This window comes from Bufo gargarizans, chromosome 2 (assembly GCF_014858855.1).
Source record: "Bufo gargarizans isolate SCDJY-AF-19 chromosome 2, ASM1485885v1, whole genome shotgun sequence".
Taxonomy (NCBI): domain Eukaryota; kingdom Metazoa; phylum Chordata; class Amphibia; order Anura; family Bufonidae; genus Bufo; species Bufo gargarizans.
The window spans coordinates 133,504,518-133,518,014 of record NC_058081.1 but is presented as its reverse complement, the minus strand read 5'-3'; the positions used below and the strand labels follow the sequence as shown (position 1 = coordinate 133,518,014).

Genomic DNA, 13,497 nt, shown 5'->3' with positions numbered 1-13,497 from the left:
AGACGACCCCCCTAGAAGACCATTTTTCAATGCAAGTTGGCTTGCTTCTAAATATTTTGTGATATAAATAGAGATTAAGAGATGTATACTGGTTAAGAAAGCTGTGGTTTCTTTGAAAATTTGTGCAATAGAAAGTATTCAGTATCATATGTTTTTATGCACTAATTACTGTAAATGATATGCATTTTAGAACTCACCAGGGAGTACTGTGACTTATGTATGATTTGGCCATAATCATAGAACATAATGAACTCTGCATCATATTTAGCAATGTTTGTAAACCCAACCTGAATTGTAATGGGAATGCGCAGCAGAAAACATGTGGCATGACACTGACAGGGTTTAGTTACAGAAATATTGGCAATAAATTCTCCATATTACAGCCATGGAAGAAAAAAACATCTTAGTGTGATATTTCTGTTAAAGTAACTTCATTAAAAGTATCTTCCTGGAAATCTCAAGGAATGAAAATAATAGACTCTTGTGCTGGAAAGTGGTGGATAACATGAGCAACCAGCATATGCTGAGATGTGCCAGTTATAAGAAAGCTTCTCTTCTACAGCATAATGTATTACTTTAACCCCTTAGTGACCACCAATACCCCTTTTAACAACAGTCACAAAGGGGCCTTCGGCTGGGCCGCCACCTTTTTATGGCAGCCCAGTCTATTTGCTGTCTCTCTTTGGTATCCCCGAAGAATGAGATTACAGCGTGCTAATCTGTATGCACAAAGGTCGGGGACTAGTGAAGGCCCCAGGCCTGCCTCTAGCATGTCCCAGTAGGCCGTGCCTCTTTGGCGCAGCCTGCTGATGAATGTAAGTTAAGCACTAGCAATAAAAAGCATTGCACTAGGAACAGTGTAATGTATTTTAGAAGCAATCAAAAGATCACCTATTATAGTCCCCTTGTGGCACTGTTAAAGAGGTTGTCTCATCTCAGACAAAGGGGGCATATCTCTAGGGGCTCTCTAGGATAGCTCCCATTCACTTCTATGGGACCTGTACCTATCCTAACGATATCCCTCTATTGTCTGAGATAAGACAACCCCTTTAATTTGTTATATGAAGTAAAAAAATATATAATTTTAAATTAAATTAACAAAAATCCAAGTAAAAAAATACACACCTTTTTTCCATGGAATAAAAAAACAAAAAAAAAAAAAACATAATTGCTGCTTTTTCCTTATTCATCACAACAAAAAACAACGGAATAAAAAGTGATCAAAAAGTGTTATGTACCCCGAAATGATACCAAAGAAAATGACACGTTGTTCTACAAAGATCAAGCCCTCACACAGCTCAGTAAAAAAAAAAAAAAAATTACAGTTCTTGGGATTCAGTGATGCAAAAAAAATTCTTCTTTTTTATGTATATGTATTTTGTATCACTGTAATGGTACTGACCCAAAGAATAGAGTTATTGTATTATTTATGCCAAAAAATGAGCGCCGCAAAATTTATGACTTAAAAGCTCAATGGCAGTATTGCTGTTTTTGCGGTCCCCAACGCCCTCAACTTGAATGGGTCCGTGATCCGTCCCACCCTAGTGCTTCTGTGGGGTTCAGTGCCTCCGTTCCTCACAGCAGCTCCGGATTGCGGACCCATTCAAGTGACCTTCCATTGTGGTGTGCCAATGTCCACAAATTTTCTAAAGACCTCCAAGTCCACCAGTTTATATGGCATTAGTTGGCGGTCTAGCAGTTCCGACAAGCCAGAGGTCAGCCATTGGGCAAGAGGGTTATCCGGCGTCATCAACTTTTTACTCTTGAACATTTGGGCCACGGAAGCCTGCCTTCTGCCAGATGAACGCGACGACGGCACGGTGGAAGGTGCAGTGGAGGACAAATGGGAGGAAAGAGGAGAATGAGAAGAGGCAGGACGTGGAGCGCCGGGAGAGTGGCTTTGTGAGTTGACGACATTGCTCCCACTTGGCTCGGTGATGGGAGGCCAGGTGCCTTCTTAAGGTGGTAGTCCCTAGGTGAGTGTTGGGCTTACCGCGACTTATACATTGATAGCACAGGCTGCAGATCGCAACACTATTGTCAGCAGCTGACACTGCATCTGTTGCTCCGTCTCTCCCTCTGAACTCCCCTCCACTTCCTCTCTTGTGGGCAACCACGTGACGTTCATCGACACGTCATCATCATCACCTTCACCACCACTGACATTAGAGATCTCGGAGTAGGCAGAAACAGCGGGGACCACCCTCTTTAGGCTGATCTGGGTACTATCGTCAGACCGCTGGGTATCGGCCGTTGCTACCTCCTGTTCCTGATCCGATGTCAAGAATGTCTGCGCATCGGTAAGGTCTGGGAATGGATGGTAAAATAATTCCTCTGACTCGAGTGGAAGGGCTATGGTGGTGGTGGTGGTGTCTTCGGGGGTGCACACAGCAGAGAGTAAGGAGGGTGCAGATACATGACTCGAGTGGAAGGGCTATGGTGGTGGAGGTGGTGTCTTCGGGGGTGCACACAGCAGAGAGTAAGGAGGGTGCAGATACAGAGGATGAAGAGGGTTCAGAAGCGGAAGGCTGAGTAAGCCACTCAACCAACTCTGGTGCGCCCTTTGACGTAATCGCACGCACCTTCTACAGTTTCCCACTTAGGCTCTGGCCTGGTGCACCTGCCCTACCCCTACCACCCCTGCGGAACGGCCTGCCTCTTCCTCTTCCTGTCATTTTCAAAATGACCCAGTGTCAAACATCCTAGAGAAGAGCAGTATTTGTGTAAGCAGGTATATTGCAGGCCTTAATCAGTATTTGGTGGAATCCGGTATATCGCACCCCTAAATCTGTATTTTGTGTAAGCACGTATATCGCACACCTCAATCAGTATTTTGGGGAAACAGGTATATCAAACCCCTCATTCAGTATTTTGTGAAAGCAGGTATATCGTACCCCTCAATCAGTATTTTGTGGAAACAGATATATAGAACACCTGAATCAATATTTGGTGGAAGCAGGTATATCGCACCCTTTAATCTGTATTTTGTAGTAGCAGGTATATCAAACTCATTAATCAGTATTTTGTGGAAGCAGGTATATAGAACACCTGAATCATTATTTGGTGGAAGCAGGTATATCAAACCCCTTAATCTGTATTTTGTGGAAGCAGGTATATTGCATCCCTCAATCAGTATTTTGTGGAAGCAGGTATATAGAACCCCTTAATCAGTATTTTGTAGAAGCAGGTATATCGCATCCCCCATTCATTATTTTGTGGAAGACGGTGTATCGCAGGCCTCAATCAATATATTGTGGAAGCAGGTATATCGCACCCTTAATCAGTATTTTGTGGAAGCAGGTATATAGAACACTTTAATCAGTATTTTGTAGAAGCAGGTATATCCCACCCCTCAATCAGTATTTTGTGGAAACAGGTATTTAGAAAACCTGAATCAATATTTGGTGGAAGCAGGTGTTTCGCACCCCTCAATCTGTATTTTGTGGAAGCAGGTATATCAAATCCCTTAATAAGTATTTGTGGAAGAACGTATATCGCACCCCTCTATCTGATATTTGTGGAAGCAGGTATATGAAACCCCTTAATCAGTATTTTGTAGAATCAGGTATATTGCACCCCTCAATCAGTATTTTGTGGAAACTGTTATATAGAACCCCTGAATGAATATTTTGTGGAAGCAGGTATATCACATCCCTCAATCAGTATTTTGTGGAAGCAGGTATATCGCACCCCTCAATCAGTATTTTGAGGTTTCAGTTATAGAGTAGGGGGTGTGTCCATGTGCTAAAACGTCTCAATTGGCTGTTCTGTCCCACCTAATGGATGTGTCATGGGTCAAAGTTCGTCACAATTTTCGCATTTTCGTTGAATCGCGAACGAGTAAAGTTCACTGCAAAACGACCGCCGGGCAAACTGCAAGGTCATCTCTACTGACAGATTCCTTTTAAGCACAAATTTATTTTAATTTGTGTAATTTTTTCATATAGCACACCATTTGCTGTCTGCATCCCTGCAAAAAAATAGAACACGTCCATTTTTTGTACATATTACAGACAAGGATAGGACAGTTCTATTATGGGCCAGACATTCTGTTCCGCAAAATGCAGAATGCACGGGGCCAGTGTCCGTGCTTCCACAATTTGAGTGAAAATGGCTACGGCCGTGTGCATGAGCCCTTAACCTGTAAGTGTGAATGGGACATATGTAAGTTCTACTTGTTTTCTCTCTTTTCTTTCTATGTGAGGAATGCATTAAAGGGAGTCTGCCAACTACATGATAAGAGTTAAACTGATGATATAGCTCTGTGGGAATACATAACACTGAGGGTACCTGGGTTTTGTTTTTCAGAGTCTCCAAAGCACCAAAAACAAAGTTTAAAAGATATGTAAATTAGCTATAGCAAGTGCTCAGGGGCGGCGAGTGTGCTGCAATCTCCCAGTGCTCCCCACCTTACTTGTGTCTTACTCCTCCCCTCTGTATTGTCAGGCCAGCCCTGTATCCTTGTGTCATCTTTCTCATCTCTATTTGTAATCCAGCGCCTGCCCGCTTCACCGCCGGGCCGGTCATGCGCAGTACATTGCCCACTGTGGACAGGGGCATAGTGATATGCAGTGTGCATGCACAGTAAAGTAACCAGCGCATGCGCACTGCATATACCCCGGGTCAGTGAAGCGGGTCAGTCGCTGTATTACAAATGTTGTTGAGAATATCGACACAAGGATACAGGGCTGGCCGGACGTTACAGAGGCGAGGCGTAAGACGGGGAGCACTGGGAGATTGCAGCACACTCTCTGCTCCTCGGCAATTTGTTTTTGGTGCTTTGGAGACTCTGAAAAACGAAGCGTAGGTACCATCAGTGTTATGCACTTGTGTCCCACATAGCTACATAATCAGTTCAAATCATGCCATGTTAAAGTCCTCTCCTCGCCCTTGTACAGAGGACCAATCTACTTTATGAACCTGTGTTCATGAAATTGGATAATGAAATTCCTTGTAATTTGATGAGCTCATTCCCATTGTCCATTCATTACAGCAGCAGATAAGTGTTATTTCATTGCACATTCGGTATTGTCAAGAGTGAGTGTTCTCCATTTTGCAGAACTGCAAATAACGTTTACATAATTTACCAATTTACATAAAAATAAAGCATTGTTCACTATTGTAGAATTTTATATTTTGTTTTCTTGCAATTCTCTAATCCAATTCAAAGTCTTAACTACAATAAATTGTATTCCCATTGTCCTAATTCAATTTACTATTTTCAAAGGTTTATTTGTATGCTAATTGTGTTCACAGTCGATCTCCTACATAACAATCAAGATGCACTTTTGGCTTCCTGCCACAAGAGGCTGCTGAAATGACAGCGCTTGATCTTCAAGTGAATCATTAGATGTCACATTATCGTACTATACAATCAGTAAAACCCCGTTGGGTCAGAATTGGACTCCAGCGGATTGTGACATGTTTCATCATTGTTATCGCATGTCGAAAATATACATAGCATTTTAGAATGATTGTGTATGCAGCGCAAGTGCCACCTATAAGAAGCCCTAAAGCTGCAGCACAATAGTACACTTACACTATTTGTACATTTTAATGACTTTTTCAACCTTTATCCATCAGTTATTTCAAAGGGTTAAAGGACCTAATGCCAATGCATAATAATTGTGGTCAGGAAAAGGTAAGTGATTAGACCCGCGCTGATGGTACAGTATTAAGGTATTAAGTGATGAAGCATATATATATATGTAATTCCCTTATATATGTAATTCCCTTATGAAGCTTATATATATATATATATATATATATATATATGTAATTCCCTATTTAAGAGCCTGGATACAGATGCCTGCTTGGTGTTTTGGTCCAAGCAGGCATCTGTATCCAGAGTGACATCACACAGAAGACTTTTTTCTATCGGATTTCTATCGCGGCTTCCCTTGCGCGCAAGTGTCACCGGCTGGGACCACGCGCGCTGATAGTAGAAGCTGAAGACTCACGTACTCCTAAGCCAAACAGCACCACCATCCTTATCCAGGAGGAATACCGCCCGCAACAGAGACATGCAAGTAGTATACCTCCATGGTACGAGCGCTCCAAACCTGTTTGGCTACTGCATTAAGGTAACAATAACTATAACCGGCTCTTAAATAGGGAATTACATATATATATATAGGCTTCATCACTTAATACTGCACCATCAGCGCAGGTCTAATAAGTTACCTTTTCCTGACCTGAAGTATTATTGAGGGGTTTGGCAAGTAACCCTCTGTAGACCAAGCAGTGTGAATCAGTGCAGTGCTGTCTCCTTCCTTTCACGGCAGTGCGGGTTCCAGAGCTTATTTAATAGCATAATAATTGTGTTTCACTCGGCCTTGCAAGGGCAAGGTTACCTAGCTAGATACTTTGTGTGTCATTATTAGCATGCAGTGACATTTTAGAACATCATACAATGGCATATTGTCCAATGCAGCATGTTGTACATTATCTGCTCACCGGATAAATCTGTAGACAAGACCACTGTATTCATATAAACTGCCAAGGCTTAAAGGGAATCTGTCACCTGCTTTTACCATTTTAAACTGTCACCATCGATACGTTCACTAAAGTACCTTATTTCCAGCAGTCTTCTTTTTACTTTATTTTGTTTTGTCCTTTTGATATAAAAGCTTTTTATGATATGCTAATGAGGCTCCAAGGTGCCCAGAGGGGCGTTTTTTCCCTTCTCCGGTGCCCAGTGACGCCCCCCCCCTGCAGTGCCCAAGAACGCCTCCTGATCCTCAAATAACCTCCCACAGCCCCGGCAAATGGTTCTGCCCCCCTCCCCACGTCATAGTCTACCTTCTAGAAATGCCCCGTCCTTCTTCCTGTCGGCGGCCAGAAAACTCGAGCAGGCGCAGTACCGCCTGTGGCCTGCGCCTGCGCGATCATCAAGCTCCTGAAGGCAACAGCCTCAAAAGTCTCACTGGGCATGCGCTGAGCCCAGTGATGTAACCTGAGCGCTGTTGCCCTGAGGAGGTTGATGATCGCGCAGGCCGCAGGCGGTACTGCGCCTGCGCGAGTTTTCTGGCCGCCGACAGGAAGAAGGACGGGGCGTCACTGGGCACCGGAGAAGGAAAAAAACTCCCCTCTGGGCACCTTGGAGCCTCATTAGCATAACATAAAAAGCGCTTTTATATCAAAAGGACAAAACGAAAAAAAAAAAAAAAGAAGACTGCTGGAAATGAGGTACTTTAGTGAACATAGAGATGGTGACAGCTTAAAATGGTAAAAGCAGGTGACAGATTCCCTTTAACCTTCATCGTAAAGCATATCTCTATAGAGAAAAAAGGAAAAATAAGGTCCAGGGATATATGTCTAATCTGGCCTTCCTGTTTTTGAGGCTCACCAATGTTTTACATCTTGTGGTGAACCCTCTGTATTCACTCTGGTGAAGTCTTCTCTTGATTGTTGACTTTGACACACATACACCTACCTCCTGGAGAGTGTTCTTGATCTGGCCAACTGTTGTGAAGGGTGTTTCCTTCACTAGGGAACAAATTCTTCGGTCATCCACCACAGTTGTTTTCCGTGGTCTTACAGGTCTTTTGGTGTTGCTTAGCTCACCGATGCGTTCCTTCTTTTTAAGAATGTTCCAAACAGTTGTTTTGGCCACACCTAATGTTTTTTGCTATCTCTCTGATGGGTTTGTTTTGTTTTTTAAGCATAATGATAGCTTGCTTCACTGATAGTGACAGCTCTTTGGATCTCATCTTGAGAGTTGACAGCAACAGATTCCAAATGCAAATAGCACACTTGAAATGAACTCTGGACCTTTTATCGGCTCATTGCAATTGGGATAATGAGGGAATAACACACACCTGGCCATGGAACAGCTGAGAAGCCAATTGTCCTATTACTTCTGGTCCCTTAACAAGTGGGAGGCACATATGCAAACTGTTGTAATTACTACACCATTCACCTGATTTGGATGTAAATACCCTCAAATTAAAGCTGACAGTCTGCAATTAAAGCACATCTTGTTTGAGAAAAGTGGAAAAGGTCTGGGAGAATTTATTCTCTCTATCTATCTATCTATCTATCTATATATATATATATATATATATATTACAGACCAAAAGTTTGGACACACCTTCTCATTCAAAGAGTTTTCTTTATTTTCATGACTATGAAAATTGTAGATTCACACTGAAGGCATCAAAACTATGAATTAACACATGTGGAATTATTTACATAACAAAAAAGTGTGAAACAACTGAAAATATGTCATATTCTAGGTTTTTCAAAGTAGCCACCTTTTACTTTGATTACTGCTTTGCACACTCTTGGCATTCTCTTGATGAGCTTCAAGAGGTAGTCACCTGACACCTTTTTTGTTATGTATATAATTCCACATGTGTTAATTCATAGTTTTGATGCCTTCAGTGTGAATCTACAATTTTCATAGTCATGAAAATAAAGAAAACTCTTTGAATTAAAAGGTGTGTCCAAACTTTTGGTCTGTACTGTATATAACGATATAAACAGACAGTAGAGATATAGATAGATAACGTTAGTGAACAAAAGTATTTGAACACCCTGCAATTTTGTAAGTTCTCCCACTTAGAAATCATGGATGGGTCTTAAATTCACATTGTAGGTGCATTCCCACTCTGAGACAGAATACATTTATTTTATTTTTTAAGGAAATCACATTTTATGATTTTTAAAGAATTTATTTGTCTCACATTGCTGATCATAAGTATTTGAACACATGAGAAAATCAGTATTAACCCCTTAACGCTCGTTGACGAGTATACACGTCATGAAACATAGCTCTTTTGCGCTACATGACGTGTATACCCGTCATGACTAGAAACTGTCACAATTTTTTACTATATAGTGACAGCGCTCTGATGACAGCTGTCACGGATCGCTAAGTATCACAGCTAGCCGGCCTGGTAGCTGTGAGAGCACACCCCCGTCGGCGATCGCTGTGATTGGTCCGTGAAGTCTCATGGACCAATCAGCGCAGTTGTTATTAGTGCGCACGTTTTGAGGGGGGTGGGCTGTAACGGAGACTGCAGCGGCGCTCCGACAGCCACCCAAAGTATATTGCAGAGCGGTGTGCTCTGATCGGTCCCGCAAATGCACCGATCAGAGCAGAAAGGCAGAGGCAAAGGCATTGAGGATCGCTATTCTCGCCACACTGTAGATGCGAACCTGTCGCCATGGTGACAGCTTTGGCATGGTGACAGCATTAGCTACCAGTCACAGTTTGCCAACCCAGGACCAATCAAGATGGTCCTAGGTTGGCCAATCAGAGGACAGGATTCTTGGTAGGTGACTTCACCCCCTCTGATCACCTCAGTTCTCTCAGAGAGTTGATCAGAGAGGGTTATTGTCACTCAGAGCTCCTGTCAAGTTGCACAATCACTATACACTTCTCATCCACCCATTACTTTCCAGTGAACCCTATCCTATATTATTTTTTTTTCAGAGCAGATATTTTTTTTTTACCCATTTAGTGGCCGTTTAGTTTTATAACTTTGTTAGCGGCCCTGACCCAGTCGCACCCAGAACTACATATTTTCTAGAGGCCCTCCTTCCCGTTGACATCCACATATAAAATATTTCAGTACCATTCGAAAAAAAAAAATACTGTTTTATCTTCTACAGTTACTGGACTGTTTACTAAAATTCAAATATGGCTCATGGCAGGCGGTTTACTGCAGAGCAGGTGTACGCCATGATTTGTTCAGACACTGAGTCTGCAAGTGAAGGTGACATGAATTTTATTGCATCATCATCTTCAAATGAATCTGATGAACCCCCAAGAAGGCGCCAAAGGGTTGATGATCAGTCAAGTGCACCTATTTGGGCACCCCCAGATAACTATGTGGCCCAGGTACCCAACTTTACTGCTGATGCGGGTACACATGTTAATACGACTGGGTTTAGAGAAATTGATTTTTTCAAGCTTTTCTTTACTGATAATTTAATTTCATTGATGGTTGTGCAAACCAATTTGTACGCAAACCAATTTATTGCCATGAATCCTACAACATTTCATGCCCCGAAATGGACCCCTACCGACGCTGGGGAGATGCGTACATTTTGGGGCATTGTATTAAGTATGGGCCTGGTAAAAAAAACATCTATAAGAGCATACTGGAGTACAGACATACTTTACCACAATCCAATGTATCGTGCAGCCATGTCTAGAATGAGATTTGAAGCCATAATGAAATTTATACACTACAATGACAATACCAGATGCCCACCCCAAGATGATCCCAATTTTGATAGATTGTATAAATTAAGGCCCATAATCACCCATTTCAATTCTAGGTTTGCAGAACTATATACCCCTGATAAACATATTGTTGTTGACGAATCCCTAGTGAACTTCAAAGGAAGGCTGCATTTTCGACAGTACTTGCCAAACAAGAGGGCAAGATATGGCATCAAGCTGTATAAATTGTGTGAAAGTGAAACTGGCTACACACATCGCTTTAAAATATATGAGGGGAAGGATTCTAAAATAGAACCCCCAGAATGTCCCCCTACCCTTGGAATAAGCGGAAAAATTGTATGGGATTTGGTTCACCCATTGCTGGATCAAGGATACCACCTGTACCTTGACAACTTTTATTCCAATATATCACTTTTTAAGTGCCTTGCTAACAGAAGTACGGTGGCATGTGGCACAATAAGAAAGAACCAAAAAGGCCTCCCAAAAACGCTGCTGGGGCAAATGCTTAGGGTGGGAGAGAGCAGAGCACTTTGTAACGAAAATATATTGTGTGTTAAATATAAAGACAAAAGAGATGTACTTATGTTAACCACAATACATTGTGACATCAGCACCCTTGTGCCTGTTAGAGGTACTGGCACTGAAACCCCTAAACCAGTGTGCATTCAAGAATATAATAAATTTATGGGTGGGGTAGACCTGTCAGACCAGGTACTCAAACCCTACAGTGCCATGCGAAAATCCAGGATATGGTATAAAAAACTTGTGGTGCACCTTACACAGGTTGCATTATATAATGCATTTGTGCTTTACAGAAATGCTGGCCAAGAGGGAACTTTTCTTGAATTTCAAGAAAATGTAATAAAGGCGCTCATATATTGGGAACGGGAGGAGGCAGGCCCCAGTACCACTTCTACATGTGCGGCAACAAGGATAGTGCCAGGACAGCACTTCCCCAGTGAAATTTCTCCCACTGCTAAAAAGAGCAAGCCGCTAAAACGTTGCCGTGTATGTTACAAAAATGGTATAAGAAATGAAACCAGCTATCAATGTGAAACATGTCCATCAAAACCTGGCCTTTGTATGAAAAGATGCTTCAAAATTTACCATACTACTTTTGATGTATAATTTTATACTTTTACTTTCATGAAACCCTTTTTATCCTTTCCTATTGCCCAATGAGAATTTATATTTTAGAAAACATCTTAGTCCACCTTCTCTAAATTATTCCAACTAAATTTACTGTAAAAATTATAAGGAAACTAAAAACCCACTATACCTCTAGATGAGTAGTTTCCAAAATGTGGTCACTTATTGAGGGTTTCCACTGTAGGAGTACCTCAGGATCTATTTAAGGCTCCATTCACACGTCCGCAAGTGTTTTGCGGATCCACAGATCCGCAAAACACGGACATCGGCGTTGTGTGTTCCACAATTTGCGGACCGCACATCGCCGGCACTATATAGAAAAGGACATGTTCTATTGGAACGCAATTGTGGACCCAGAAGTGCGGATCCATAATTGCGGACCCGGTGGGACATAGTCTGTCCCCATTGAAATTAATGGGTCCGCAATTCCGTTCCGCAAAATGCGCAACAGAATTGCGGCCGTGTAAATGGAGCCTGCTCCAAAATGCGGAACAGAATTGCGGACGTGTGAATGGAGCCTGCTCCATTCACACGTCCGCAATTCTGTTCTGCATCTTGCGGAACGGAAATGCGCACCCATTAATTTCAATGGGGACAGACGATGTCCCGCCTGGGTCCGCGATTGCGGATCTGCATTTCTGGGTCCGCAATCGCGTTCCCGAAAAAAATAGAACATAGAAAGGCATTTTCTATATAGCGGCGGCGATGTGTGGTCCGCAAATTGCGGAACGCACATCGCCGATGTCCGGTCCGCAAATTGCGGAACGCACATCGCCGATGTCCATGTTTTGCGGATTCGAAAAACACTTGCGGACGTGTGAATGGAGCCTAAATGAAACATTCCAGCAACATCTGTCCTCCAAAGAGAATATGGCACTCCTTCCCTTCTGAACCCTGCCTTACGCCCATACATCAGTTTTTGAGCACATATTGGGTGTTGCCATATTCAGTGGAAAATTGATAAAAAAAAATTGGGGTGCATTTTGTCCTGTTACCCCTTGTGAAAGTAAAAAATGTGGGTGTAAAGCAAGTTTTTCTGGAAAAATTCTTTTTTTTCATTTTCAGAGCCAAGTGTTTCCTAATTCTGTGAAACGCCTGATGGGTCAAAGTGCGCAATACACACCTTGAAAAACTCCTTGACCAGTCTAGTTTCCAAAATGGGGTCACTTTTAGGGAGTTTCTACTCTAGGGGTGCATCAGGGGAGCTTCAAATGGGACATGGTGTAAATAAACCAGTCCAGCAAAATCTGCCTTCCAAAAACCATATGGCGCACCTTTCCCTCTACGCCCTACTGTGTGGCCGTACAGTAGTTTACGGCCACATATGGGGTGTTTCTGTAAACGTCAGAGTCAGGGCAATAAAGATGCAGTCTTGTTTGGCTGTTAACCCTTGCTTTATTAGTGGAAAAAATGGGTTAAAAGGGAAAATTTGGCTGAAAAATTTAATTCTCAAATTTCATCCCCATTTGCCAATAACTCTTGTGCAACACCTAAAGGGTTAACGACGTATGTAAATTCAGTTTTGAATACCTTGAGGGGTGTAGTTTCTTAGATGGGGTCACTTTCAGGGAGTTTCTACTCTAGGGGTGCATCAGGGGGGCTTCAAATGGGACATGGTGTAAATAAACCAGTCCAGCAAAATCTGCCTTCCAAAAACCATATGGAGCACCTTTCCCTCTACGCCCTACTGTGTGGCCGTACAGTAGTTTACGGCCACATATGGGGTGTTTCTGTAAACGGCAGAGTCAGGGCAATAAAGATACAGTCTTGTTTGGCTGTTAACCCTTGCTTTATTAGTGGAAAAAATTGGTTAAAAGGGAAAATTTGGCTAAAAAATTAAATTCTCAAATTTCATCCCCATTTGCCAATAACTCTTGTGCAACACCTAAAGGGTTAACGACGTATGTAAAATCAGTTTTGAATACCTTGAGGGGTGTAGTTTCTTAGATGGGGTCACTTTCAGGGAGTTTCTACTCTAGGGGTGCATCAGGGGGGCTTCAAATGGGACATGGTGTAAATAAACCAGTCCAGCAAAATCTGCCTTCCAAAAACCATATGGAGCACCTTTCCCTCTACGCCCTACTGTGTGGCCGTACAGTCGTTTACGGCCACATATGGGGTGTTTCTGTAAACGGCAGAGTCAGGGCAATAAA

General features: G+C 42.4%; 1 protein-coding gene across 1 annotated transcript; it reads left to right on the top strand.

Annotated features, from left to right (window-relative positions):
- Positions 1 to 9,646: 9,646 nt before the first annotated feature.
- LOC122925694 (piggyBac transposable element-derived protein 4-like) lies at positions 9,647 to 11,323 on the top strand. Its single transcript, XM_044277041.1, has one exon. The coding sequence runs from the start codon at positions 9,647 to 9,649 to the stop codon at positions 11,321 to 11,323; it is 1,677 nt and encodes a 558-aa protein (XP_044132976.1).
- Positions 11,324 to 13,497: the final 2,174 nt, after the last annotated feature.